This window comes from Protopterus annectens, chromosome 5.part0, assembly GCF_019279795.1.
Source record: "Protopterus annectens isolate FY-2018-M chromosome 5.part0, PAN1.0, whole genome shotgun sequence".
NCBI lineage: Eukaryota > Metazoa > Chordata > Ceratodontiformes > Protopteridae > Protopterus > Protopterus annectens.
In genome coordinates, this window is record NC_056735.1 from 1,248,036,405 (window position 1) to 1,248,063,717 (window position 27,313).

Below are 27,313 nucleotides of genomic sequence, written 5' to 3' on the forward strand. Positions count from 1 at the left end.
CTGCGGCATGGCGCCGCAAGAAAGACTGAGGAAAATGGCGTCGGCTGATGCCTTTATACCCGAAGACCAGCAGAGATGACGGGTGAAGTGCGACATCAGCCGAAGCCGGACCCAGACTTTGGAATCCGGCCGACCGAAGGGCTGCCTGACGACAGGACAACCCATTTGTTATGACTGCAGATGCATCCATGAAGGACATCCCTGTCCTGGTGGAAAATAAGAAATGGCTGCACTGCCATTAATGCTTGTAACTCAGATACTCTTCTTGCTGAAGTGATTGCCAGAAGGAATGCAGTTTTCCAAGACAGAAACTGTAGATCCGCCGATGCTGCTGGTTCAAAAGGAGGAAGTGTCAGTTTCTCCAGCACAAAGATGAGATCCCAAGCAGGTAGAGGGGGTCTTCTTGGGGGTTTAATATTCTTCATCCCTCTCAGAAATTGTCTGAGGAGAGGGTGCGAGAAGATAGGTGGATCCACATTGTATTCTGCTGAAATTGCTGAAGCATGAATCTTAATGGAAGAATAGGACAGGCCATTGTGGAACAATTCTGCTAAGTATTCTAGGATATGTGTTATGTTTGCCACTGTGACATCTGTGCCTTTTGATGTGCTCCAAATGAGAAATCTCTTCCATTAAGCTGAGTATGTCTTCCTTGTGGAAGGCCTGCGAGCCTCCAGGATAATGTCCTTCACCCTCTGAGATAAAACAGTTTGATTGGGATTTAAGGAATTTTCCAAGCAGTTAGCTGCAATGTTTTCAAGTTGGGATGTAGGGTCTTGAAATTGTTCTGCGTCAGAAGCAGAGGCCATAGGGGGAGAGGCCATGATTTTGCCGGAGACATGCTTCTCAATAATGGATACCAGTGCTGCCTTGGCCAGTCTGGAGCTATTAGTATCACTCTTGGCTGTTCCTCCCTGATCTTCAGTAGAACCTTGTGCATCAATGGGAGAGGTGGGAAGGCATATACTGTTAGGGTTTTCCAGCTGAAAGAGAGAGAGTCCACCCTCCAAGCTTGTGGGTGATATGTCCTTGAGCAGAATGTCTTCAGTTGATGGTTGAGTGGGGAGGCGAATAGATCTATCTCCGGCATTCCCCATGTCTTTGCTACAAGTTGGAAGATGTCTGGGTGCAGCATCCATTCCTGTGCATCCATGGTAGTTCTGCTTAAGCTGTCCGCCAGTGTATTTTCTTTCCCTGGCACGAATTGGGACTGTAGTTGGATATTGAGGTTCAGGCATAGTTCCCACAGATTCATAGCCATCCGGCATAGTGGGTAAGAGTGTGTGCCTCCCTGCTTGTTTATGTACCACATGACCGTGGTGTCGTCTGTCCTTATTAACAGGTGGCCTTGTTGGAGGAAGGGTTTGAAGGCCTCCATTGCATGCCTCACTGCCAGCATTTCCTTTTGGTTTATGTGCATGCTTAGCTGTCCTTGAGGCCATAGGCCTTGGATACATTTGCCCTCCATGTGTGCTCCCCATCCTCGGTCGGAGGCGTCCGTGGTGATGGTCTGGCTTGTTTTTGGTTTGTGGAAAGGCAACCCTCTGTTGGACTGGCAGGCCTGAGCCCACCACCGGAATTCCTTTTGAAGGCATGGAATGATTGGTATCATGGTTTCTAAACTGTGACTGTGTTGAGACCATACAGTCCTTGGGTACCATTGTAATTTCCTCATATGCAGCCTGGCATGCGGTATCAGAACTATGCAGGATGCCATATAACCCAGGGCTTGCAGGATTTTCCTTGCAGTAAGCAGAGTTTGTCTTGTCAGAAACATGAAGTAATCTGGAAGTTGCTTTTGTTTTTCTTCTGTGAGAAAGGCCATTTGGGTGGTTGTGTCCAGATCTGCACCCAAAAAGGTTATCCTTTGGGATGGTACTAGTCTTGACTTTTGGATGTTGACTGTGTATCCCAAGGTCTGTAGCAGGTGCATGGCATAGGCCAAGTCCTTTATCAAATTCCCCTTGTTGTCCGCTTGCATTAGGCAGTCGTCCAGGTATGGGTAAATTTGAATTCCTTGTAGTCTGCAATGTGCAATTACTGATGCCAGGCATTTCGTGAATACTCTGGGCGCAGTAGATAAGCCAAAGGGCAATGCTGAGAATTGATAATGCTCTGATCCTGCAAGAAATCTGAGGTGTCTTCTGCAACTTGGTCGAATAGGGACGTGCAGGTATGCCTCCTTGAGATCTAGAGTCACCAGCCAAGACTCCTTGCCCAGCATGGGAAGAAGTTGCTGTAGGGTCAGCATCTTGAATTTTGGCACAATGAGATAAGTGTTCAGTGCGGACAGGTCGAGAATAGGCCTCCACTGATTTTCTTTTCTTGGTACAAGGAATAGTCTGGAGTAAAATCCTTGGCCTTGTTCTGAACATGGTACCTTTTCTATAGCTTTCATCTGAAGTAGATTGTTGATCTGTCTTAATGCCTCTGCCCTCTGATTTGGTGGAAGGTTTGGCATTCCGCTTCTTTTTGGCAAAGTGTGGAAGTGGAACCTGTATCCTTTGTCTATTATTTGCAGTGTCCATGTATCCTTTGTAATATAATGCCAGTTTTTTGAGAATAAAGCCAGCTTTCCACCCAAGGGTGCTTCCAGTTGATCCCTGGTAGGCGGAATCAGAGTGAAGTCATTGAGCCTGTCCTGGTGTTGTGGTTGTTGTTGTTGCTGTTGCACTACTCCTCTGGTTGGCAGGCTGCCACTGACGGCCTCTGTAGGAGCCCTTCGATTGACCTCTGCCTCTAGGGCGCCTGTTCCTGCCTCTCTGGGCTCTGTCCGAGTCTGGAAAGGACCAATTCTTAGTAGGCCAGTTTCTGCTGAATCTCGGTGGTTGTACTTGCAGGAAGTCTTTTACTGTTTGCACAGATTTTGCCTTTTCTTCAACCTTTAAGATCTCCTGAGCAGAGGAGCCAAATAAATTTTGTTTCTCCATTGGAGCATCCAGGAGTTTAGCTTTAACATGGTCTGGCAAAGATTGATCCTTCAGCCAGGCATGCCTACGAATAACTGCCCCAGTCATAGATGATCTAAATGAAGCCTCCAGTGCATCATAGCCACATTTTAAAAAATGATTACTAACCTGTTGTGAATTGTGCACCAAATCCTGAAGGGATTTACGGTCTAGGGGTTCAGGAGAAGAAAGTTTCTTATTCAATTCATCTAACAAATACTCTTGGTACTGTATCATATGAAATTGACAATTTAATGCCCTGACAGAAAGAGTTGCAGAGGTATATACCTTCTTTCCCCATCTCTCTAAATCTCTAGACTCTCTTTCAGAGGGTAGAGGATTTTTGGCAGTAGCGGCCGCAACCCCTTTAGGGCCCTGAGAAATAGTTTCTGGGTCTGCAGAATGGGCTTTATACAGATGGAAGTGAGAATCCGGGACCCTGTAGTATCTGTCAGATTTGGCAGGGGCCAGAGGAAGAGTATCAGGGGCTGTACTGACATCATTGTACACATCATCAATTACATTCAGAACAGGAGGTATAGCTAAGGGCCTACGTTGAGGCAAATGCAAAAAGGTCCTTAATCTTTTTCTAGAATCTGAGAAATCCTGACCTTGCCATTGAAAATGCTCTCTCATGGAGTGTAGGGTCTCACCAAAGGAAAACTCTTCAGGAGGGGAGGCCGAAGGGATAGATTCCTCAGCATCTGAATCCTCATAAGGCGAGTAAGCCCCCTCCTGGTGGTCTGACAACTCAGACCCATCCGTGGAATCATCTGAAGAGTGTGGGTCAGAGGGGTCAGTCCTGGGCCTTTTGTCCGGAGGAGGGTGAGAGGCCCTGTCTGGGTGAGGTTGTGAACCCCTAATTAAAGAAATAAGGTCCTCAGCAAGGCTGAGGATCTGAGAACTAGAGGAAGGCCTCTGGGAGGTAGTTTTGGTAGGCAAAGCTTTAGATAGTTTGGCAGCTTTGGCCCTAGAAAAAGCCTTGATGGACATGGAAGCAGGGGGCCTAGCTGCCCCACGTGCAGGAGTAGAAATGTCCAGAGGTATGGTGTCGGACATTTCCTGAACAGTGGTTTCGGTAGGAAGTTCGGTAGCCGACTCAGCCGGGGCCTCTCGGGCCTTGGTGGTCGGATGTATGGGTTCGAAGAAGGAATCTCCGAGGACTCTGTTTCAGCCGAAACCGAGACACTCGTGGTAGGCCTAGCCGTGGTTTCAGCCGAAACGGCGGGCCGCAAGTGTCGGTCCTTTTCCTTCCGTTTTTTCACCATATGCGAAGTCGGAGTCTCCGACGGCATTTTATAAGCAAAAGCGGCCCCAAAAAATTCTTCTGCAAACTCCGACCGACGTCTAAGAGTTCGTCGGTTGAAGGAAGCACAGGCTAAACAGGCCGAAACGTCGTGGTCTGGGCCTAAGCAAGGAAGGCAGTAGGAATGGAAATCCTTATGAGGTATTTGTTTCCCACAAGTTAAACAATTATTTACTTTGTCTGACATCGGCTGAGGCAAGAAAGAGTCCCCAACGGGGTACTTAGCTTTTTTCGAAGTATTCTGTATCTGAATTCACTGGATCTGACCGACCGGCACTTGCGAACAGCTTCTGCTTCGGGCACCGCGCGGCAAGAAAGACTGAGGAAAATGGCGTCGGCTGATGCTTTTATACCCCAGACGCTCTGACGTCGGGGAAAGTGCGACATCAGCCGAGGCCAGACCCAGACTTTGGAATCCGGCCGACCGAAGGGCTGCCTGAGGCAGGACAACCCATATGTTATGACTGCAGATGCATCCTTGAAGGACATCATATATATATATATATATATATATATATATATATATATATACACACACACACACACACACACACACACACACATATATATATCTATGTGTGCGTGTGTGTGTTTGTGTATGTATATATGTGTGGGTTTGTGTGTGCATATAACACATCTAAATACACAATACGCACACGCACACACACTTTATTGTCATTTGTTAACCAGTTTAGTCCAATTGACCCAGGGGCCCATTTATTTTCAGTGGAGACTCACGGAGAAAAACTCTAGATAGAAGTAACAATATCACAAAAGCATTACAAAAAATATCACAGAAAAATTGTTATCTTCACAATGATAAAGTTTCAAATTGTTATACACTGGAATTGGAATCGCATTTTACATAGTTTTGTTCAAGATGTGAAAAAAATCAGGTACACAACATTTTTAAATTCAATATGTCAAAATATATACAGGTAATGGCTAGACACTCAATGTGCATTAGTACTTAAGAGAGACAGGGAGAAGTGTAAAGTAGTAAAGCAAGTATTAGAGAGATAAGTAGAAAAAAAATAAGGTACATGCTTAGGGTAAGGAAAAAGAAATTAGGATGAGAGCAGTATGATTTCTGGTAGGACTTTGACTAAAAGGAATACTTATATTAAGGGGAAGGGCATTCCAGAGAATTTATAGAGTGAGTTGCCTCTGTTTTTCGTGGGTTTGTAGATGTGTAGAAGATATTTGTCAGTTGAGCGACGCTGATGTGTAGGATTATAGAGAGATATGGTGTTACAGATGGAGGGGCAGGAAGTGGGGTTATAGAGCACAGTGTGTATGTGTAGTTGTGGAAGAAGTTGTTTTATAAATTCAGGCCATAACAAAGACTTAAGAGCGAGACAGTGGTGGGATTTATACGGTAGACTGGAGACAAATCTAGCTGGTAAGTCAGCTCTAATTACATAGGAGAGATGACTGAAGGTTTGTGAGGACTGGGGCTGCATATAGAAGACAGGGTAAAAGAAGAGACATAAGGAAGGAGAGAGTAGTTTATGATTACGGTACAGAAGTCAAATTTTTTATGCACTGGTTGATGTGAAGCTCAAATTTTAGTGCATAATCAATAGTTACACAAAGTAGTTTAGTATAGGGTTCTGGTCTGATGATAGTATTGTTAATTGAGGTAATTGAGAAGGAGGGTTTAAGATGTACCATTGTTTTAGGCAAGAACAGTAAAAGCTTAGTTTTTTTGGGATTAAGTATTAGTTGGTTATTGGTGAGCCAGGTTTTGTTGGAGGTGAAGGTAGACAGACAGACACAGACAGACCTTCTATTTAAATATACCATCTCCAAGATTGCACTATAGTGAGGAAAATGGTAATTCTCCCATTTCACGCAGAACAGCGATCTCAATTCAAATTTTCAAAACTTCGATCATATGGTCTCAGCCATATGGGTTTCAAAGTTTTGAAGCTTCAATAAATCAAGGTAGACTCATAAATAAAGTATATAGATATACATAGATATATACACACATACATAGAGTGAGAGAGCTACATGTCACATACACACTTATACAAAGCATATCACAGTTCAAAGCACTAAACGCATGCACAAAAGTACCCCACTTTTGTTCAAAAAAATAATGAAAAATTCCTGTCAGAAGTGTTTAACCTACAAAATGGTGCCAAAGCAAATCGAAGTCTATTTCTTCAGGGGTTACTACTGTAAAGTGCACACTTACTAAACTTACAGTTTCAGTAACATAGCTCCTTGCTTAAAATACATACTCAAAAGTCCCATAACTTTGTAAAAAAATGGTAGTTCCAGTCAAAATGAATGGATATACCTTAAACAGTATTAGACAAGAAACAGATCATAAACTGATGAAAAAATTTGTTAAAAATGTTTAATATACAAAATGGCACCCAAAGTCACAATTTAAGTGAAAAAATAGTTTAAAATGCTATAATCAATTACCTGAAATAATCATTACCTAAAAGAATAAAATGCAACATCAGCAAGTTTTCCTGTCAAAACTTCCAAATGAAACATTGTCCAGCACAGTAAGACCTGTTGATTAATATATATATATATATATATATATATATATATATATATATATATATATATATATATATATATATATATATATACACACACACACACAATTTTTCTAATCAGAGAAGTAGTCAAAGTAGCAGAATAAACTACTCCAGCACTGACAGAAAATGCAGAGGCAGGGAAAAACAAACAAAATGAGTTTCTTATCTGAGCTTTGCAACTGATGTTAACCAAGCCGACCAGCAATAATCCAAGAGATCTTTCACTGACTGTGGGACAAGGAAACAAACAGTTCTATCAACAAAAATATCACACACAACCAGGAATCCACAGAGCAGTTTTCTGAGTGTTAAGGGTTGTCCTCATCCTGCCAGGTGATTACCTCTTCACCCTCACACACAAGCAGTGGAAGAGTTTGGAGCTTCCACACACTGCCAGAGGGACAGTAGTATGGCACTACTATGTATATGCCAGTAAGGCAGTGTGTTTCTTGAACATATTTCTGTAACACTTAATATCCTACTGATCACGGTTACAATGGGTTTTCACTACTCAAGTTCTTACAAGCCACCAAAGCTTAAACCTTTTCTGGAGCATACATCAGACATATGATCTCAGTTCACCAGTGTAGAGGTATTTAAGATGGACGTATGAACATATATCCTCTGTACAAGATGGACGTGTGAAAAAAAATTCTCAGACCATCTCCAAGTCAACAGCTCTAAACTTCAGGGAGATAAATGGTCAGTAAGGAGGGGGCAAAACAGTAAGTGAGAGGGTCCACCTCAAACCTAAGGTTTGCCAGACAGGGCAAAATTAAAGAGGATACAATGCTAGAAATGGGAAAGGAAGGTGGGAAGAAATACTGCAAATGTGATCAGTAGGACTTCTTATCCAACTGCACTATGTCTCTACTGAAATCACTGTTGTAGTACACCAAAAAGATGGGCGATTTACAGAGGTGAAGAGAGGATGGTGGAGAATCATAGGATTCATCTGCAAGTTTAAGCAGCCAGAGCCCTTAGGCACTGGCTTTTACTTAGGATAAAAGTAGATGCCAAACAGAAGAGGTCACAACACGGAAACCTGGGGGTATTCCACTGGTGACTAGTCTCTTTGTGGAGGAAACCTCACCTAGATTTTTTTCCTGCTGCATGTTGTGAGCCAGCTGCCAATCCAGCTGGTGACACAGTGGTTTATTCTAGGTTTATTTATCTTTTTTTTTTTACTATGTCCTCAGTGGGGAGTAATGTCAAAAGCTTTGGCCAGGTCAAGGTATGCAGAGAGTACGATTTTGTCTTAATCCATTGCTTTGGTAGCCTTTTCAAAAAAGTCCACCAGATTAAGTAAGCACGACCTGTCCTTGATGAACACAAACTGAAAAGGATCTACTGTTTACATGTTCTTTATGTACTGACTGATTAGTTCCATGATACGTCTTTCCAGGTCTTTGTATATGAGACTGGTCAGATTTGTGGGTCTGTAACTATCTGGGTCTGTGGAAGGTCTCCCTTATGCAAGGGAAATGAATGCAACGTTTCTCCATTCACTTAATACAAAACCTGTATGGAGGCCGAGACTGTATAGCATTGTCAGGGGTGTGGCCAAATTGCACTTTATGTTACTGAAGATGTATCCAGGGATATTGGCAGGACCCATTGATGCAATATTTTTAGCTTTTGATAGCACTTTTAGGACTTGGTCTTGTGTGATAGCTGATGGTGAGTCAATTTCAGGTTTATCTTGAAGGACAGACAGAGGGGAGAAAGGGGTAATTTTGGCACTAAATTTAAATCAGCTAGTAGGCCTCACTATATCTTCAGCCTCAGTGTAGGTAACATCATTCACAATCAGATCAGCGCATTGCTGCATTGTGCTTTTGAGATTACACACAAATGAAAAAGACCTTGTGATTATCTTTGGCTTGGGTAGCTACTTAAATCTCAAACTTTGCTTTGGAGGATTTCAAACATGTAAGTGGTTTATTTCAGGGACAAGGGCTCTAACATTCTGGTAATAATCCTCCTGGACAAAATTATTTTCTTTGTATTATAAAGCCTGTTGATACTATGGTTTCACCATTTGGGTTTGTTTCTGGGGGTTGCCCAGCACTTGCTCCTATGGGGTACAGCTGCATCTATGAAGATTTCTACATGCTGTTATTGTGTGGTGGTTGATGTTTCTGCACATTCAGTGGAGTTAACTGTATCACACTTAGGAGTAGGTAAGTTTGTCTTAAAGAAATATCTGAAGGTACCTTGGGTGCAAAGGATCTCTCATTTCAATTTTATTTCGAAGGAGATTGCTTCATGGTCAGATCTAACAAGTGATTAATATATTCAGGAGTTGGTGCAAAATGCTTCCATACTAGTAAGGAGCACATCCAAGATGTTGTACTCCCTATTGGGCGCACTAATTCTTTCAGGACATTTCTACTGAAAAAATCCAGGAAACTCTGTGCTTGTGCCCTAGTGATGGTGGAGGTTTCCCAGTCTACAGCTGGATAGTTTAAATCACCTAGGAAATAGTACTGGGGTTAATAGAGTTTTTTTTCTATAAAGTTTTGAATATGCTAGCTGCTTGTGATCTGAACAAAAGATTTTTGTCCCGCGGCGAATCAAGAAGCTTATCTTTCAAATATTCTGGCATGGGTTGATTGCATAATTATAAATATCTGAGAATAACTGCACCAGTAGCAGCTCCTCCGGGAGAGGCCTCAACAGCATCATAGCTGCATTTTGTACTGTGTCTGGGCATTTGAATGGCCTGATTTACCAAGGTGAAAATTTGTTGTTTAGACATGGTGCCGTATACATCCACAACTACCTACTTTAGACTGCTAAGGATAGATAACAAGTACATACAGTCATCTGGGTCTAATAGTTTATAGCCCTGAAGGCCAGAGTAGCAGTAGTATTAAACAGAGATTTGCCAAGACTCCCACACAAAATGCTTCATTGTGTTTTAAGTGGTCTTCAGTTGTGTTAGTTCATAGTTCATAGTTCATAGGTTAGTACTAAGCTAACTGCCCTTGCGAGCCATTTTAAGCCTCGCCAATTATCCCTTGTGAGACTCAAACCCTGCACCTTGTGTTTGTAAGGCAAACACCTTAACCATTAGGCCACCCTCACAACCCTGTGTTCATTGTGTTTAAATGCCCTTTCCACACCAGTATGAGTAGCATAAATGAGGTTAGTAAAGACTGGCTAGCTGGAAGACTACAATAAAACAAAGAACCACTGACTGATGTCTGTGGTGGTCAAAGTCCCGCAATCTAGTTTAGTTTTTTTTTCCTGATATGAGAAATCTTTAGAATTGACAGTTAAGCATTGCAAATAACTCAAAATGAATGGGGTCTGCATGGTTTCTATGTGCCAGCATGGACCTCTGTAAAGTGCTTCAGTTTCCTCACACATCTCAAAGATGTACACAGACTCCTGTGCATGTGTCTGTGTGCTTGTGTGTAAACCAACACCTAATTCAAAACAAGCTCTCTGCCTTGAAGCTGTTACTTGCCAGGACATGCTTGATACTCCCATAAAACTGAAAAAGATACATATGCAGGGCAGAATAAAATAATGACTTATTCAGATTTAAACCTAGCTCTTGAATTGTTTTCTACACTCTAATATATACTAATCAAATGATAAGTATTATGATTAAATATAATAAGCTTCATGCAAAGCAGTGAATCCATTTATCGAAGTGCAAGCAATGCTCGGAATATACTTAACTTCAGGTACAACCTAGCAATGTACTACATATATTCTTGGTGAAATGTTTGACCTAAGCAGAGCACTATGCAGGAATGACTTGTAAATCCTAGTGAAAATGAGGCAGGTCTGCTTTTAAATAGGTCATAAATTAGTTGCTTCCATAGAGTGATTTAATGCCTGACTATATCTACCCTTAAAATAAAGAGGATGCAACCTCTTACTCTGAAATCCATCCTCTTCTCGTTCCATACTCCTAAAGGACACCAGCAATATTATGCTTATCTTAGAGGATTGACAGCCCTAAACAGGATGAAACTTAAATTTCCAACTCAATGGCAACCATGCAGCAAATTAACCAAGTCTGAACAAGACTATAAGGCAAACTATTTACAAACAGAAACTAACCATAAGCTTCCATAGTTGGTCAAACACAGTCATAACTACAAAAAAGGTGCTTGCATAGAATATATACTTCAATTATTACCTCCTTGGCCATATCTGTGTATTTCTGCTTTTCCTTTGGGTCAAGAACTGCCCACCAATCAGCGAGTATTTTGGTAGCACCACGATTATCTAGGCGAGGATGCTCCTGACGCACAAGTGAACGATGACGTTTGCAGAAAAGGAGGAAAGCATTCATAGGTCTGCGAGCTCGATGTTCTGATGATTCATCATCTTCAGTCTCCTCAACATCCTGCTCCAGACCCTCTGCATTTATAAGTTGATCCTACAATAATAGCAGCAAATCTAAATATGGAACCACATAACATAAAAGTAATGAGCAAAAACTCTAGCAGCCTAGTGTCATGCGATTTATATAGTGACCCACCACGGCACATGTAAAACTAATCATAAATTTAATATCTGAGGTATCATTTTAACAGGTTGGGACTTTGATGTTCCTTTTACACTTTTATGGAACATTAGCCATAACAGTAACCAATCATGAAGAAAAAACATTTAACCAGTTAAAACAAACTCAGTAAATAATTAAATAAAACACCTCCAGATAACAAGACTATAAATTTCAGTGAATTAATGACTGACATCAGAATGACTGCAGGTGAATGAATTAAAAGATGCAGCATAGTAAAAAATGGAACAAGACATTTGTAAAGTGTGCTGCCTCCTACAGTTATCATAAACTGAACTGAATCTAGATATCTAGATCTCTATAATTTATATATATGTATACACATACACACATCTATTGCTATAAATGGGTCTATATCAGTTCAACAAAACCATTTTTGAACAGCAGTAGTACTTACCCATTTCAGCGAAATTGCAGTTAACCGAAAGTACACTTTCGTGAACACCGGACACACAAAAAAAACACAAACGCTGCACCACCGAAGCACAGCACAGTGGGGATAAGTAAATATACCAGTTTATATATATCTATATATATATATCTATATATATATATATATATATATATATATATATCTATATATATATATATATATCTATATATATATATATATCTATATATATATATCTACATAGATATATATATATATATATATATATATATATATATAAAGTAGCAGGAGTGTAGGGCAGCCTGCAAAAGCATGTCTGCCCCCCATGCTCGGTGAACCGGTGTTCGCGAAAGTGCACTTTAGCTGAAATGGGTTTGTACTTCTGTTCTTCGAAAAACATGTTTTCCTTTGACAGAAGTAGACCTACATATATATATATATATGTGTGTGTGTGTGTGTGTGTGTGTGTGTATAGCAAGCTAGATGGATTTATAATTGTGTACATAAATATAACATTTGAAAATAAAAGCGGACATCAAGCACTTAAAATATATGGCTCAAGTTACAACAGCCAGTACCAAAGAAAGCCCTGCATGTAACAAATGGGGCAGGGGGGTGACTTTCTCAAAGCCTAAGCAAGAAAAGTACAGTTGCGTACACTTACAATAAATGTAGATGCTTGAGTGTATTCACTGTTGCAGTTATCACACTTGGGTTATCTGCCTGCAGGTAGCCCTCAGTCGGCCTAAATACCAGAGACTTAGTATTTCTGCATCGGTTGCTGTCGCTCCAGGACTGAAGTCAGGTCGTCAGAGGTATAAACACAGGCACCCAACGCCATTACATCAGTTTTTCTTGCCCAAATGGCAGGAGCCCCCCCAAACAGGAAGCTAAGTTATGGTGATGAAAAACACCACCAGTAGAAAGTAAATACCAATATCCCTGAAAGGGGTGAGTAATAGACAGAGGTGACAGAGAGAGACAAGGGGCTGGAGGGAGGGAAACCAAGACTGCAACACTGAATACACATGAGCATCTACATTTATGGTAAGTGTACACAACTGTACTATGTTCTTCGTGTTTCACTGTTGCAGTCATCACACTTGAGTTGATTCCCAAAGTTAAAGAAGGGTGGAGGCAGTCAAGAAGAGATGGGGCTGGCTAGTATGCCCTGCAGGACAGCTGTTGCAAAACCCGCCCTGGATTTGGAAAAGACAGGCAGGTGGTAATGTTTGTTGAAGGTGTGTACAGAACTCTTGGTAGCAGCTTCCAGGATGTCCCTGTTAGGGACTCCCCTGAGGAATGCTGTTAGAGGTAGATGTTGCCCTACTGGAATGTGTTCTGACCCCCTGAGGGGTTGGTTTCCCATGGTGCTTGTAGCGGAAATGGATGCAGTGTGCTATCCATTTGGAAATTGTTTGTTTTGAAATGGCCTTGTCCTCTACCCCTGGTGCAAAGCTGATGAGTAATTGGTCAGATTTCCTGAAGGGCTTAGTCCTATCTAGGTAGAATCTGAGCTGTCTGTGCACATCCAAGAAGTGCAGGATCCTTTCCCCTTCATTTTGAGGATTAGGGAAGAAAGTCGGCAAATGGATAGGTTGGTTGAGAGCCACACTGGACACCACTTTAGGCATAAAATAAGGGTTAGTCCTGAGGGAACCCTGTCAGCATGGAAAATAATGAAGGGTTCCACAACCGTAAGTGCTTGTAGCTCAGACACCCTTCTAGCTGAAGTGATGGCCAGAAGCAAGGCTGTTTTCCAAGAGAGGAATTTTAACTCTGCTGATGCTGCAGGCTGAAAGGGGGGTAGCGTGAGTTTTTTCAGTACAAAGTTAAGGTCCCAAGCAGGGGTGGGTGCTCTCCTTGGCGGCCTTAAGTGGTTTGCCCCTGTCAAGAATTGTTTGATAAGAGGGTGAGAGAAAAGAGGTGGCTTAGTGCTGTAATGAGCCGAAATGGCAGAGGCATGGATCTTAACTCATTAACCCCGAGCACCTTCTTCATGGCGCCTGTGTGCTCAACACCGAGCACTCCATGAGAAGATAGTAATTTCAAGCTTTTACCCCCCCCCCCCCAAGTGCCTTCCTGAAGCACAAGAAACTGTAGTGCACATTTGTAGTTGAGCCCAATGTAAAACACACTGAAATCGTAACTGAACATGTATATTACATTATATAGTTACGATTCAGTGTGTTTTTACATTAAGTTCACATTAAAGTTTTACTTCAAATTCCGTTTAAAAGGTTCTTGATAAAGCAATTTCTTGCAATCCGAGCCACCACTTGCGTACCAGCTCCACCCCCAACCTAATTTTCTTTTGTTTTATCCAAATAGAGGGTCCAGCAACAGGTATTTCTTTTCTTTTGGATAATATTTTGAGACTTTACCTGCTACTGGATCCCTCTATTTTATTTGTGCACTCACGGATCACCAGAGATAGTTATTGACACTCACCGGCATTTTCTGCAAAGACTTCCTGGTTTAACTGCCAGAATGAACTGCTTTTTTTCCCCCTTCAGGTAAACTGTGGCTTGAAGAAAGTTAAACGTAATAAGGGAATCCCAGAATTTAACAGAGTGAAGAGAGGTATGCGCCCACTGCCCAGTCATGCAGCATGCTGTACGGAGAAGAATTATTCCTTGTCTGCTGAGGGTAAGATGCTTACAAAACTAATTATCTTTCCAGTTTGGCAAAATCCTGCTATGCAGTAGTCCAAGGAAGCAAATCTCTCGGATCAAGGGAAAGACAATTTTACAAAAGAAGGTGAGTGTCAAAGGAAAAATATACTTTAAAAATGATCAAAACACGGTAGGTTCAGGTTAAGGCACTTTAATCTTGCAGCAAGGAGACAAAAACGTGCTAATACAGAGTTTGTCTAACCAGAAACAGGAAATGCATTCATTTTTATAGGTTATCAAATTAATCCTGTCCTACCATGCTGACGTAACGAATTAGCACCTTTTGGTCATCATCTGCTGACCATCTTTCCCATGATTTTCTGCTGATTTAAACAATTTTTATATGAAACCTCCTGAGGAAAACAACATGGCCTTGGTTACTTTCAGTTAGATACTTGTTATGTTACATTCAAGATACTATAGCTAAATCGAACACAATGCTAGCAGTTCATTTCTCTAATAAACCTTTGTCTACCTTATCTCTAAACTACTGCAGCTGCAGAGGTTCCCATCCTCTGAACAAGGCTGTTTGTCTAGAATCATTACATTTATTAAATGGTATATTGTCTACTCATATGCTTCTGACCTAGCAGATTAACACCTGCTTCTCAAGTACATTTCCACAAGGCATAAACAAGAATACTGCTGTGCTAGCAGTTACTAGGTCAGAGGGCAACTTGCAAGTTTCAGTAAGCATGCTGCAGTTTCAATAAAGCATATTATCAGTCTCATATGAAACTCAATTTATATAAATCACAGTGCATGAGAAATAGAATGAAAAGCGGATTAAAAACACTTGTTTATTAATTTAGCATTAAGCCTACACATATTAATACAGATTTTTCTACCATCTCCCTCCTGTTAATACTTTTTATTCTATTTTCAGAAAAGGATAAACAGCTTGCTTCTTTTCCTAACCTCTTCCATTTAAGATTTGCAGTTAAGAAAGTCATTCAGTTTAAACTTTTATGAAAGTGTCTCGCATTCTAGCAGCTCTTCAAATTCAGTACTTTGATACATAGTTTCAGATACGGATATATCTATGAATTCCTTAATTAATTTCTTCATGCAGGGGATTCCGCAACAAATACAAGCTCCTATTAGGAGTAAACCTACCCCAATAGCAATCAATATGTTCATAAAGATGGAGCCCCACCCCCCAAAGGCATTCTGAAAAAACTCTGTCAGAGGGTTTGGGCCTGGTTTGGTCATGGCCGACACTTGCTGAATCACCTCAAGATGGTCGATCTCATGCTGATGGTCAGGAATGAACGCACAGCACTCTTCTTTGATTAAAGCACAAGTTCCGCCTCTCGCCGCTAGGGTGAAGTCAAGAGCCATTCGGTTTTGAAGCACTACAGTTCTCATGGCATTCAGTTCATCAGTTATCAGTTCAAGGGCAGAAAAAGTTGCATTACTCATTATTTCAAGAAGTTTAGACCGTTTTCGCAGTTCCCATATTGATTTGACTCTGCCACATGGGTGATATACCTGCCCAGGATATAACAGCATCGCTCAAGTCCATGTGCACAAGTTTGGTTCCCACATTATGATGGTCTTTCCACCCCGCTTCGATTCGTCCCACTGGATTCTCCGGTTTCTTAACAGTCTTTTTGGTTACGTCTCGAGTATTGCGAATACTCCCCTGAGGCAAAGCTGCAGTGTGTCGGATGGCCGGAACCAGGTATCCCAAAAAACAACTGCCAGACCAATTCTCAGGTAACCATTTATATGCCTTTTTTCCACATACAAAATAACAGTCCTCTACCTTTGTCATTACTTTGTTACGAAATGACTGCCCTGCATGAAACATTTTCCTATCTATCACTAATAACTGTTTGAAAAGTACAGGATTGTGCTGTACCTGATCAAGAGTTTTATGCATAGATTTCAAAAATGAGTCATAATCTGTACTACAAGATCCACTCAAATCATTTGGTTTTCTATAACATTTGTACTGTACAGTAACATTACATTTACTCCATCCAACTTGGATGGAGTCATTTTTATAAAAACATACAATTTCTTTTTGTGTCACAGGCAAATACAGTGCTACTTTATCTTGTGCTTTAATAACGACTGTGTCAAAAAACAGATTTTCCCAGGTCTCATTGACCCCTAGGGAGATAGCAGTCATTAACAAACCCCCGTATGCTGTTGGTATGGCCGTACAGACCCAGCAGTTCGAAACATTGAAAGTCTCTGCGTATACACGTGTAATTGCCTGATAAGTGTTAAAGTTCAGATGCCAGTCTATGTTTGGTTCATTACGTCTAATCAGTTCAACCTTTGTGGCAGGAAAAAAGTACGGCCACAGCAAAAAGAACAGTGTGATCAATATTGCAATAAAAACAATCATACAAGTTTTTTGAAATTGCTCAGTGTCTCTACTCACTCTGTATCTGGCCATTTTGTTCTTGTTGTGCAACAGTAACAAAGTTTTTGTCCAGTTCAAAGTTTTTAACCAGTTTACAGTGCGTCAAATGAATCCAGGAAGCTCGCTCCGTGATTTTGACTGCAGTGGGTATTGACAGCAGTACCTGGTATGGACCTTCCCACTTCGGAGAGCTCCAATTCTTCCGTTTCGTAATCTTCACCCACACCCAGGTGCCGGGGGCTACTGGTGCTTCCGATTTCGATTGCTCTTTATCTGAAACAGAATTTAACTGCAAAAGTTTGTTATTCAAAAATCTCCTCATATATCCTGCAAGTGAACTGTCAGCTTCCTGCTCTGTAGACATGAGGTTTCCACTGAGGTGTATAATATGCCCTCCCAAACAAAGTTTCAAAAGGAGTTAATCCCTTTACATTTGGAACAGTTCTCATACTCAACAGTGCTAAAGGCAAACAGTGCACCCAATTTTTCTGTCTCTCTTCTATCAATTTCCTAAGCTTGTTTTTCAGTACCCCACTGTGTCGCTCTACTAGCCCTGCAAATTGAGGGTGATGTGCGCAGTGGTTCTTTAATGATATTCCAAAATAACGACTAAGCTGTTGGATTGTTTGGTTCACGAAATGTGTCCCGTTATCACTATAAATTTTTTCCGGTATCCCAACTCTGGGTATAATTTCTTTAACAAGGACCATTGCAACCGTAACTACATCTGGATTTTTAGTTGGAAATGCTTCTACCCATTTGGAAAACATGTCTATAATAACTAAGCAATATTTCTTATTCTCGCATTTATTCAATTCTATGAAGTCCATATAGATAGTATGGAATGGATATGCTGGTGTAGGAAAATTCCCTCGCTTAGGCTTCAATGCCCCTTGTGCATGATGCTTGTTACAAACATGGCATGCTGCACAAAATTTTTTTGCATAGTTTGTAAACCCATAGGTTGTAAACACTCGATTCACTAACTGTACCATCCCCCCTTGTTGAGACATGGCACTGCCCAAGGCTCAACAACGCTGCATATCTAAACAAATTAGATGGCAAAATCGGTTTCTTTTCCTTGGAGATGTACAGTCCCTTTTCGAGGATTGCTCCTCATTTTATCCACTTTTGTTTCTCAAGATTTGTAGTAAGTGTCTGCATTGTTTTTAACATTTCTAAATCTAAAGTCTCTGAGGGTTGTAATTCCTCACTCAAAAGAAAAGTTTCTGTGGCTGAAGCTGCCTGCTTTGCAGCTGTATCAGCCCATGCATTACCTTTTGAAATTCTATCCTGTTGTTTTGTATGAGCTACGCATTTGTAAATAGCTACTTTCTTAGGTAACTGAATTGAATCTAACAAGTCTAAAATAAGTTGCACATGATTAATCGGCTTACCAGTAGATGTTATCATTCCTCTATTTTTCCACTGTTGCGCAAAAACATGTGCAGTAGAAAAAGCATACTGACTGTCAGTATAAATGTTCACTTTCTTACCTTTTGCTAAGGTACATGCCCTTGTTAAGGCAATCAATTCTGCTGCTTGTGCAGATAAGTTGTGTGGTGAAGAGTTTGCTTCTAAAGTTTCAGTATCAGAAACGACTGCATACCCCACTAGGATCTGTCCTGTAGGACCCCTCCTGCACAAGCCATCCACATAGCATGTCACCTCGGCATCATCCAAGGGAACATCCGTAAGGTCTTGTCTAGGTAATGTCTTTTGCTCAATCTCCTGCAGGCAGCAGTGCGGTTTGCCATCTGCAGGGGTTGGAAGCAAAGTTGACTGATTCAAAGTTGTGCATCGTTCAATTGTCATATGAGGTTGGCTCAACAGAATGGTCATACAGAAAAGATGCCTAGCTGGAGAAAGACATGCTACTTTTTCTTGCAGTAAAATAATTGCGACTGCATGAGGTACTCTCAATGTGAGAGGGTGGAATAATACTACTGAGGCTGAAGCCTGCACTGCCATTGCAGCTGCAACTACTGCTTGTACACAGTGGGGCAAAGACCGTGCCACTGGATCTAACTGTGATGAATAATAAGCTATGGGGCGTTGTTTGTCCCCATGTTGCTGTGTCAATACTGATGTCATATAATCTTGCTTACAATCTACAGTCTGGATAAACTGCTTGTTATAGTTTGGTAATCCTAAAAATAGAAGTTATGTTCTTACCATAACGTTCCATGTTAGTGGTCTTCTTCTCGCCTTCTTTCTTGCTGGATGGGTTCGGAGCCGACCTCGGCCCACTCGCCACTCTAAAAGCTCGAGAGTTGGTTCCACCGGCTCGAGGCTCCCCTTATATCCCACAATGCTAGGCGGTATTACCTCAGATCTCGTTTGTAAGCTAGGCCCAGCCAAAAATAAATCCAGAACTACTGGAAATGGGAAAACCCACCTCTATAAAAAGAAAGGAAGGTGACCTGAAACCTGTGAAGGAATATATGCATAGTATAGCATATACATATATACAATAGAGGTGGTAGAAAGAGAGGTCACAATCAAACTCCTCTAGGTCTGTCCAGGCTAGGGGGAAGGAGGGTGGGACGCAAGAAAGAAGGCGAGAAGAAGACAACTAACATGGAACGTTATGGTAAGAACATAACTTCTATATGTTAAGTTGTCTATCTCGCCTTCATTCTTGCTGGATGGGACCGCGTCCCTAGCACCTTGTCCCGGGTGGCCTATCGAACAGACTCTTGAGAACAGTGGCACCAAAGTTAGCTCTATGTCTAGAAGCTAAATCCAACTTATGAGAAATGAAAGTGTGAGGAGTAGCCCAAGTAGCCGCTGCACAAATGGTGTCAATGGGCAGCCTGTCTTGGAAGGCTACAGAAGTAGCCAAAGCTCTGGTGGAGTGGGCCTTAGGTTTGTTAGGCAGCTTTTGGTGTCTAATTTCATAAACAAAGGAAATCAGAGATGTTAGCCATCTGGAGAGTGATACCTTCGAAACTGAAAGTCCCTTTCTGCCTTCTGCATAAGAGACAAACAACTGGTCAGTTTTTCTGAACTGTTTGGTCCTATCCAAATAATACCTTAACTGACGATGAACATCTAGCCAATGCAATTTCTGTTCAGACCTGTTAGAAAAGTTAGGAAAAAACACAGGAGGTCAATGCTTTGATTTAGGTTAGACGCAGAGGCTACTTTAGGTAAAAAAGATGGATTGGTTCGTAAGGATGCCCTGTCTTTATGAAACAATAGATACGGTGGTCGACAGCTGAGTGCATGAAGTTCTGAGACCCTTCTAGCTGAAGTAACAGCTACCAGAAAGAGAGTCTTCCAGGATAGCAATTTCAATGAACAGGAAGCTGCAGGTTCGAAAGGGGGAAGAATCAAAGAAGTGAGAACTAAATTAAGGTCCCAAGAAGGAGGAGGATTTCTTATAGGAGGTCTGAGTAGAAAAACTCCCTTCAAAAAAGCTTTGCAAAGCTTGTGAGACATGATGGCAGAATCTGAAATGCCCACATGAAAGTTAGATATAGCTGCCAATTGGACTTTGAGAGTAGAAGGAGATGAACCTGCGTGAAAGAGTTCAGCTAGAAAATCAAGAACTATTTGGATGGGAGCAGTGAAAGGATCTAAGTCCCTTCCTTGAGCCCAATAGGCAAAACGTTTCCACTTAAGATAAATCTTTCGAGTGGAAGATTTATGGGAAGCTATCAAAATATCTCAAACAGTGTGAGATATTTGAGGAAGCCTGGCTAAGGTAGGAACTGGAGGAACCAAGCAGTGAGGTTCAAAGATGTGAGGGAGCGATGAAACTGACCGGACTGATGGATCAAAAGATCTGGAACTAGGTCCAGATGCCAGGGTTGCTCCAACAGAAATTGATGTAGAAAGGGGAACCAAACCTGTCGAGGCCAGTAAGGAGCAATGAGGATCAATGAGGCCTTCTGAGCGATAGCTTTCTGTATCACTTGAGAGATTAGTGGGAAAGGAGGGAATGCATACAGAAGTCCCCGGGGCCAAACTTGGACTACAGCGTCTCTGCTGGGCTGGCCTGGTAAGGGGAAGAGGGTGAAATAATCTTTGCACTTGCTGTTTTGGGGAGTCTGACCCCACTTGAGAAAAACTTTCTCCAAGATAGAATCTTTCAGAGACCACTCGTGAGGCATGAGGATAGCTCTGCTCAACTTGTCCGCGATAAGATTGGACTTCCCGGAATGTGTTGCTATCAGAAACCGCTGAGAAGAAATCGCCCATTGCCACAGTCTGAGTGCTTCTCACATAGGGGTAGGACTTGGTTCCGCCTTGTTTGTTGATATACCACACTACAGACATGTTGTCCGTCTGAATTGCTATCGTTCCCAAGGGAAGAGAGTCTTGAAGGGCTTGCAACGCTAAAAGCACTGCTCTCATCTCTAGAACATTTATATGCAAGTGGCGTTCGTTTGGTTGCCATATGCCCTGGACTGTTCTGCCCTGATAATGCCCCCCCACCCGATCAGGGAGGCGTCCGTTGTCAGAGTAGCAACCGGAGGGGGAAGGACAAAGGGTCTTCCTTGGAAGAGCTGGGGGGGAAGAAATCCACCAAAGAAGATGATTCCTGCATGCTTGCGTAATCACAATGGTGTGAGACATCGGAAGTTGCTGGTACAACCACTGTGTGAAGAGCATCCATTGAAGGATTCTCATGTGAAATCTGGCTAAAAGAAGTAGAGGGATAGCAGCCGCCATAATCCCCAGTACTTTTAGAACCAATCTGACTTTGACTCTGTTGCTGTGGAATAGAAGGGAGACCAGTTTGTGTATGTCTGCTATTCTTTGGTCTGTAAGTCTTGCAGACATGTTGACTGTATCTAGATTTGCGCCTATGAAGGTAATAACACGACAAGGCAACAAAACAAGACTTTTCGCAATTTATTGAGATACCTAACTTTTGAAAAATGCGAAAGGCGTAGTCTCTGGCAATCAGAAGAAGATGCTTGGTAGGAGCTGTGAGGAGCCAGTCGTCTAAGTATGGAAACACCTGGAATCCTTGACGTCTCAGATGAGAAGCTACCACTGCCATGCATTTGGTAAAACACCCGGGGGGCAGTGGTGAGTCCAAAGGGCAGGGCTCTGAATTGAAAGTGACTGGTTCCCAGCCTGAAGCGGAGGAATCTTCTGGAGCGTCTGTTCATTTTTATATGATAGTACGCATCCTGAAGGTCTATAGAGCACATCCAGTTTTCCTTTCCCAATAGGGGAAGGATGGACTGTAGCGTGACCATCCGAAATCTTGTTTTCTTGACAGACTTGTTCAAGATACTGAGATCCAAAATTGGTCTCCAGTCCCGTTTTCTTTGGAACTAAAAAGAATCTGGAGTAGATTCCGGATCCTTGCTGGTCTGCTGGAACTGGCTGAATGGCTCTTTTTGCAAGCAGCTTTGAAATTTCCAATGCTGCAAGATCCCTTTGAGCGGGTGGAACATCTGGAAGGGATTTTTTGGATTGGTTTGGAATGCGAACGAACGGAATGGAATAGCCTTCGGAAATGATGGACTGTACCCACTTGTCTTGAGTTAGGGATCGCCAGGCTTCTGGGTACAGTGATATCTTCCCGACTGCCTCCGAAGGTGGACAGTCGGGCAACACCTCAGGGATGCTGGAAGGGCTTATCGGAAAAGGTTTCTCGATTGCCCTGGTTCTGGACCCCTGCCTCTAGGGCGGCGCCTACCATTATTGTTCCCCTCTGCCTCTAGAGGGGAACCGACTCTGTCGCCAGGCAAAGTTCCTTGAGATTGTTTATAAACCACATCTTTCCACTTTTCTGGCCTTTGGGGTAAGGTCTAGAAGGAGTAGAAAAACGGACTCCGACGGCAGAAAGAGTTTTGTCATCTGTCTCGCACCTTGTCAAGGTTTCTTTCACTTGAGGACCAAAAAGAGACGATCCATCAAACGGGGAATTAGTGAAAGACGTTTTAAAGGGGTCCGCAAAATTGCACAGCCGCATCCAGGCATGCCGGCGTAAGGCCACACCTGTCCCTGCGGCTCTGCTCGCTCCATCAGCCGCATATGAAAGGAGGCTAATGGATGAGTCAGTTATAGAATTTAGGGTAGCCAGCTGAGTGTTCATCTTATCCTGAAAACCCGCAGCTGTAGGATCCTTTAACATCTCACTCGCTTCCTTGATCAGGTCTCTTTGAAGACGAGTGAAATGACAGAGGTAGTTCAGCGAACGCATAGCAAAGGTCGCTGACGAAAACATCCGCTTCCCGTACCTGTCCATAGACCTAGATTCCTTGTTAGGAGGATGGACAGGCACTGAAGGATCAGCTAGCTCCTTCTTAGTGGCAGCAGCTACCACCATAGCATCCACAGAAACTCCCTTAGTCAGAAATTGCTTATCTGCTGGTGCTGTGATAAACTTTGAAGGTCTCCTGGGGGTAGGGTCCACAGAGTCAGGAGCCGTCCAAGCCTTTTTAGCTACCACCTGCATGAGGGGGTCAAAGGGGGGGACACCCAGGAGGTGGAAGGGCGAGAGCCAAACGCCTCAAGATACACAGATTCATCCTCCAAAGGGTTAAGGGATGGCCAATTTCCCCTCTGTTTCAGGATCTCTAGAATGTCTGCAAAGGAGACATCTTCAGAAGGGGAACGGGGGGAACCCTCGGAATCCTCTAAATCTGTGTCAGAGGTGACAGACTCAGGTGAGTCTATGTGCTTCCTCTTACACTTTCTCTTCCTAGGGGGCTCCCCTGCCAATTCAGGAGAGGCCTCGGAAGAGGATGAGATCCCCACAGGGGATTCTTGAGGAGCTGGCTCTCTGCGGTCTGGGATGAGGGAGTGAGTAGACAAAAAGTACAGTTTTGTACCTACCATAAATGTAGATGTCCGAGAGGAATGCATCTGCAGTCTTCACAAATGGGTTGTCCTGTCGTCAGGCAGCCCTTCGGTCGGCCGGATTCCAAAGTCTGGGTCTGGCTTCGGCTGGTGTCCCACTTCACCCGACGTCATTGCGGCAGTTTTCGGGTATAAAGGCATCAGCCGACGCCATTTTCCTCAGTGTTTCTTGCCCCAGATGCCAGGTGCCCTCTTGGAAGGCTAAATTTGGATAAATGTCAAAGTTTCCAAATAGTAGAGAGCAAACACACAAAATAAGCATGTATGTACATATATACAAACAAATACACCATAATAGATCCCCCCCAAGCTAGCTGAAGATTGGTAATTACCCTAGGAGTACCTCAGAGGGGAAGGAGGGTGGGTAATCCTGACTGCAGATGCATTCCTCTTGGACATCTACATTTATGGTAGGTACAAAACTGTACTATGTCCTTCAAGGATGCATCTGCAGTCTTCACAAATGGGTAGAATACCATAGCTAAACTAGGGGAGGAGGTAAAGAGAAAAGATTATGGTGTAGTTAGGATCCCTTGCAAAACAGCAGTGGCAAAACCAGCACGGGATCTAGAGTATAGTGGTAAGTTATAATGCTTGGCAAATGTATGCACGGAGGTCCAAGTAGCAGCCTCTATAATGTCCTTGGTAGCCACTCCTCGTAAGAAAGCTGTGGTAGTGGCTGTAGCCCTTGTGGAGTGAGGCCTGATGTTCTCAGGAGTTTTCTTCCCATGATAGGAGTAACAAAATCTGATGCAATTTCCTATCCATTTGGAAATTGTCTGTTTAGAGATTGGTTTTCCTTCCTTCCCTGTTGCATATGCTACCAGAAGCTGGTCAGTCTTTCTATTGTTTTTTGTTCTGTCCAGATAGTAGCGCAATTGTCTGTGTACATCCAAAGTATGTAGGAGCCTTTCACCCCTGTTCTGTGGGTTGGGGAAGAATGTAGGTAGGTGGATAGCCTGATTTAAAGAAACTCTGGATACCACCTTAGGCATAAATGTAGGATTTGTTCTCATGGACACTCTGTCTTGGTGGAATATCAGGAAGGGTTGCACTGCCATCAAAGCCTGCAGTTCAGAAACCCTTCTTGCTGAAGTTATTGCTAGCAGGAAGGCAGTTTTCCAGGATAAGTATTGTAATTCTGCTGTTGCTGCTGGTTCGGAAGGAGGTAAAGTTAGCTTTTCCAGTACAAAATTCAAGTCCCATGCTGGCAATGGAGGTTTCCTGGGAGGTTTTACATTTTTAATTCCTCTCAGAAACTGTCTAAGCAGAGGATGCGAGAAGACAGGAGGATCCAAGTTGTATTCTGCTGAAATAGCTGATGCATGTATCTTGATGGAGGAATAGGACAGGCCTGTATGGTAGAGCTCTGCCAAGTACTCCAGGATGTTGGCTATGTTCACCAGTGTCACATCTTGCCTCTTTGCAGTACTCCAAATGAGATATCTTTTCCATTTTGCTGCATAATTCTTTCTTGTGGAAGGTCTACGAGCCTCCAGCATTATGTCTTTAACCCTTTGGGATAAATTTGGGTTGTTCCATGCAGTTAACTGCAGAGTCTTTAGACTTGGATGCAGGATGCTGTAGTTGTTTTGTGTCAGCAGTAAAGGGATCAGGGGCAGCGGCCAAATTTGTTCCCTGGACATGCTCCTCAGAAGTGGGTACCAATGTTGCCTTGGCCAGTTTGGAGCTATCAGAATGATCCTCGGTTGTTCCTCTTTGATCTTCAGAAGCACCTTGTGCATCAAAGGAAGTGGTGGGAATGCATATGCTGTCAGGCTTTTCCAACTGAAAGAAAGGGAGTCCACCTTCCAAGCAAGTGGGTGGTAGGTCCTTGTGCAGAATTTCTTCAACTGGTGATTGAGTGGGGATGCAAACAAGTCTATTTGTGGTAATCCCCATTTTCTTGTGATGGTTTTGAAGATGTCCGGATGCAGCATCCATTCGTGGGCATCTGTTGTAGTTCTGCTTAATATGTCTGCTAGAATGTTTTCCTTCCCTGGAACATAAATTGCCTGTAACTGAATGTTGTAGCTCAGAGCCACATCCCATAGGTCGAGAGCCAGCCGGCATAGAGGGTATGAGTGTGTGCCTCCTTGTTTGTTGATGTACCACATAACTGTGGTGTTGTCTGTTCTCATCATCAACTGGCCTTCTTGGAGAAGGGGTCTGAATGCCTGGATTGCCAATTTCACTGCCATCATTTCCTTTAGATTTATGTGCAGATGTAGCTGTTCTTGAGTCCATAGGCCTTGAATGCACTTGTCCAGCATGTGAGCCCCCCAGCCGAGGTCTGAGGCATCTGTCGTGATGGTTTGTCTCAGTTGACTTCTGCAGAAGGGTAATCCTTTGTTTGATTGGCATGCCTGAGCCCACCATAGGAAATCCTGTTTCAGGCATGGAATCACTGGAATTTTGGTTTCTAGGCTGTGTTTGTGTTGGGACCACAAATTCTTTAGGTACCACTGTAGCTTTCTCATATGCAGCCTGGCATGAGGGACCAGTATTATGCAGGATGCCATGAAGCCTAGGGCTTGTAACACTTTTCTTGCAGTCAGATGACTGTGCTTTGTTAATGCCAAGAAGTAGAGAGGAAGTTGTTCTTTCTTTTCTGCAGTTAGAAATGCCATTTGTTTTGATGTGTCCAGTTCTGCACCCAGAAAGGTTATTCTTTGGGATGGAATCAGCCTTGATTTTTCTGTATTGACTGTATATCCCAGAGCTTGCAGCAGGTAGATGACTTTTTGTAAGTCTTCTGCTAATTTGTTCTTGCTGTCCGATTGTATCAGGCAGTCGTCCAGGTAGGGATAGATTTGAATCCCCTGAAGTCTGCAGTGAGCTATAACTGATGCCAGGCATTTCGTGAACACTCTGGGCGCAGTAGATAAGCCAAATGGCAATGCTGAGAATTGATAATGCTCTGATCCTGCAAGAAATCTGAGGTATCTTCTGCAAATTGGTCTTATGGGGACGTGCAGGTATGCCTCCTTGAGATCTAGAGTTACCAGCCAAGACTCCTTGCCCAGCATGGGAAGAAGCTGCTGTAGGGTCAGCATTTTGAATTTGGGTACAATGAGGAATGTGTTTAAGGCGGACAGGTCTAGAATAGGCCTCCATTTGTTTTCTTTCCTTGGTACCAGGAAGAGCCTTGAGTAGAATCCCTTTCCCTGCTCCATAGGTGGTACCTTTTCCACGGCTCTCATTTTTAATAATTGAGATATTTGTTGTAGAGCTTCTGCCCTTTGAGTAGGTGGAAGGTTTGGCATTCCTCTCTTTTCTGGTAGAGTATGGAAATGGAACCTGTAACCGTGGTCTATAGTTTGCAAAATCCATTTTTCTCTTGTAATGCAGTGCCAGTTTTTTGAAAATAATGTTAGTTTTCCGCCCAAGGGTGCTTGTAGTTGTTCCCTGGTAGGCGGTACCACCGTCCAGTCACTGAGATTGAGTTGTAGTAGAGGTGGTGGCTGTATCCGTGCCTCGTTGGTTGTTACCATGCCATTGGCGACCCCTGTAGGCACCCCTGGATTGGTTTCGGCCTCTAGTGCGCCTATTCCTGCCTCTTTGTGGCTTAGAGGATTCCGGAAAGGACCAGTTCTTGGAGGGCCAGTTCCTGCTAAACCTTGGAGGTTGATCTTGTAGGAAATCTTTTACTGTTTGAACAGATTTAGCTTTGTC

The 27,313-nt window shown here is 42.8% G+C and overlaps 1 protein-coding gene across 4 annotated transcripts in view; it reads right to left on the reverse strand.

The window, feature by feature from the left end:
- Positions 1-27,313, reverse strand: part of BBX (BBX high mobility group box domain containing) — a 2,705,004-nt gene that overhangs the window by 2,417,775 nt on the left and 259,916 nt on the right. For all 4 annotated transcript variants that reach the window (XM_044071093.1, XM_044071095.1, XM_044071094.1 and 1 more), the window contains one exon: positions 10,978-11,220. In XM_044071093.1, the coding sequence (XP_043927028.1) occupies positions 10,978-11,220 (243 nt within the window). The remainder of the gene's footprint in view (positions 1-10,977; positions 11,221-27,313) is intronic.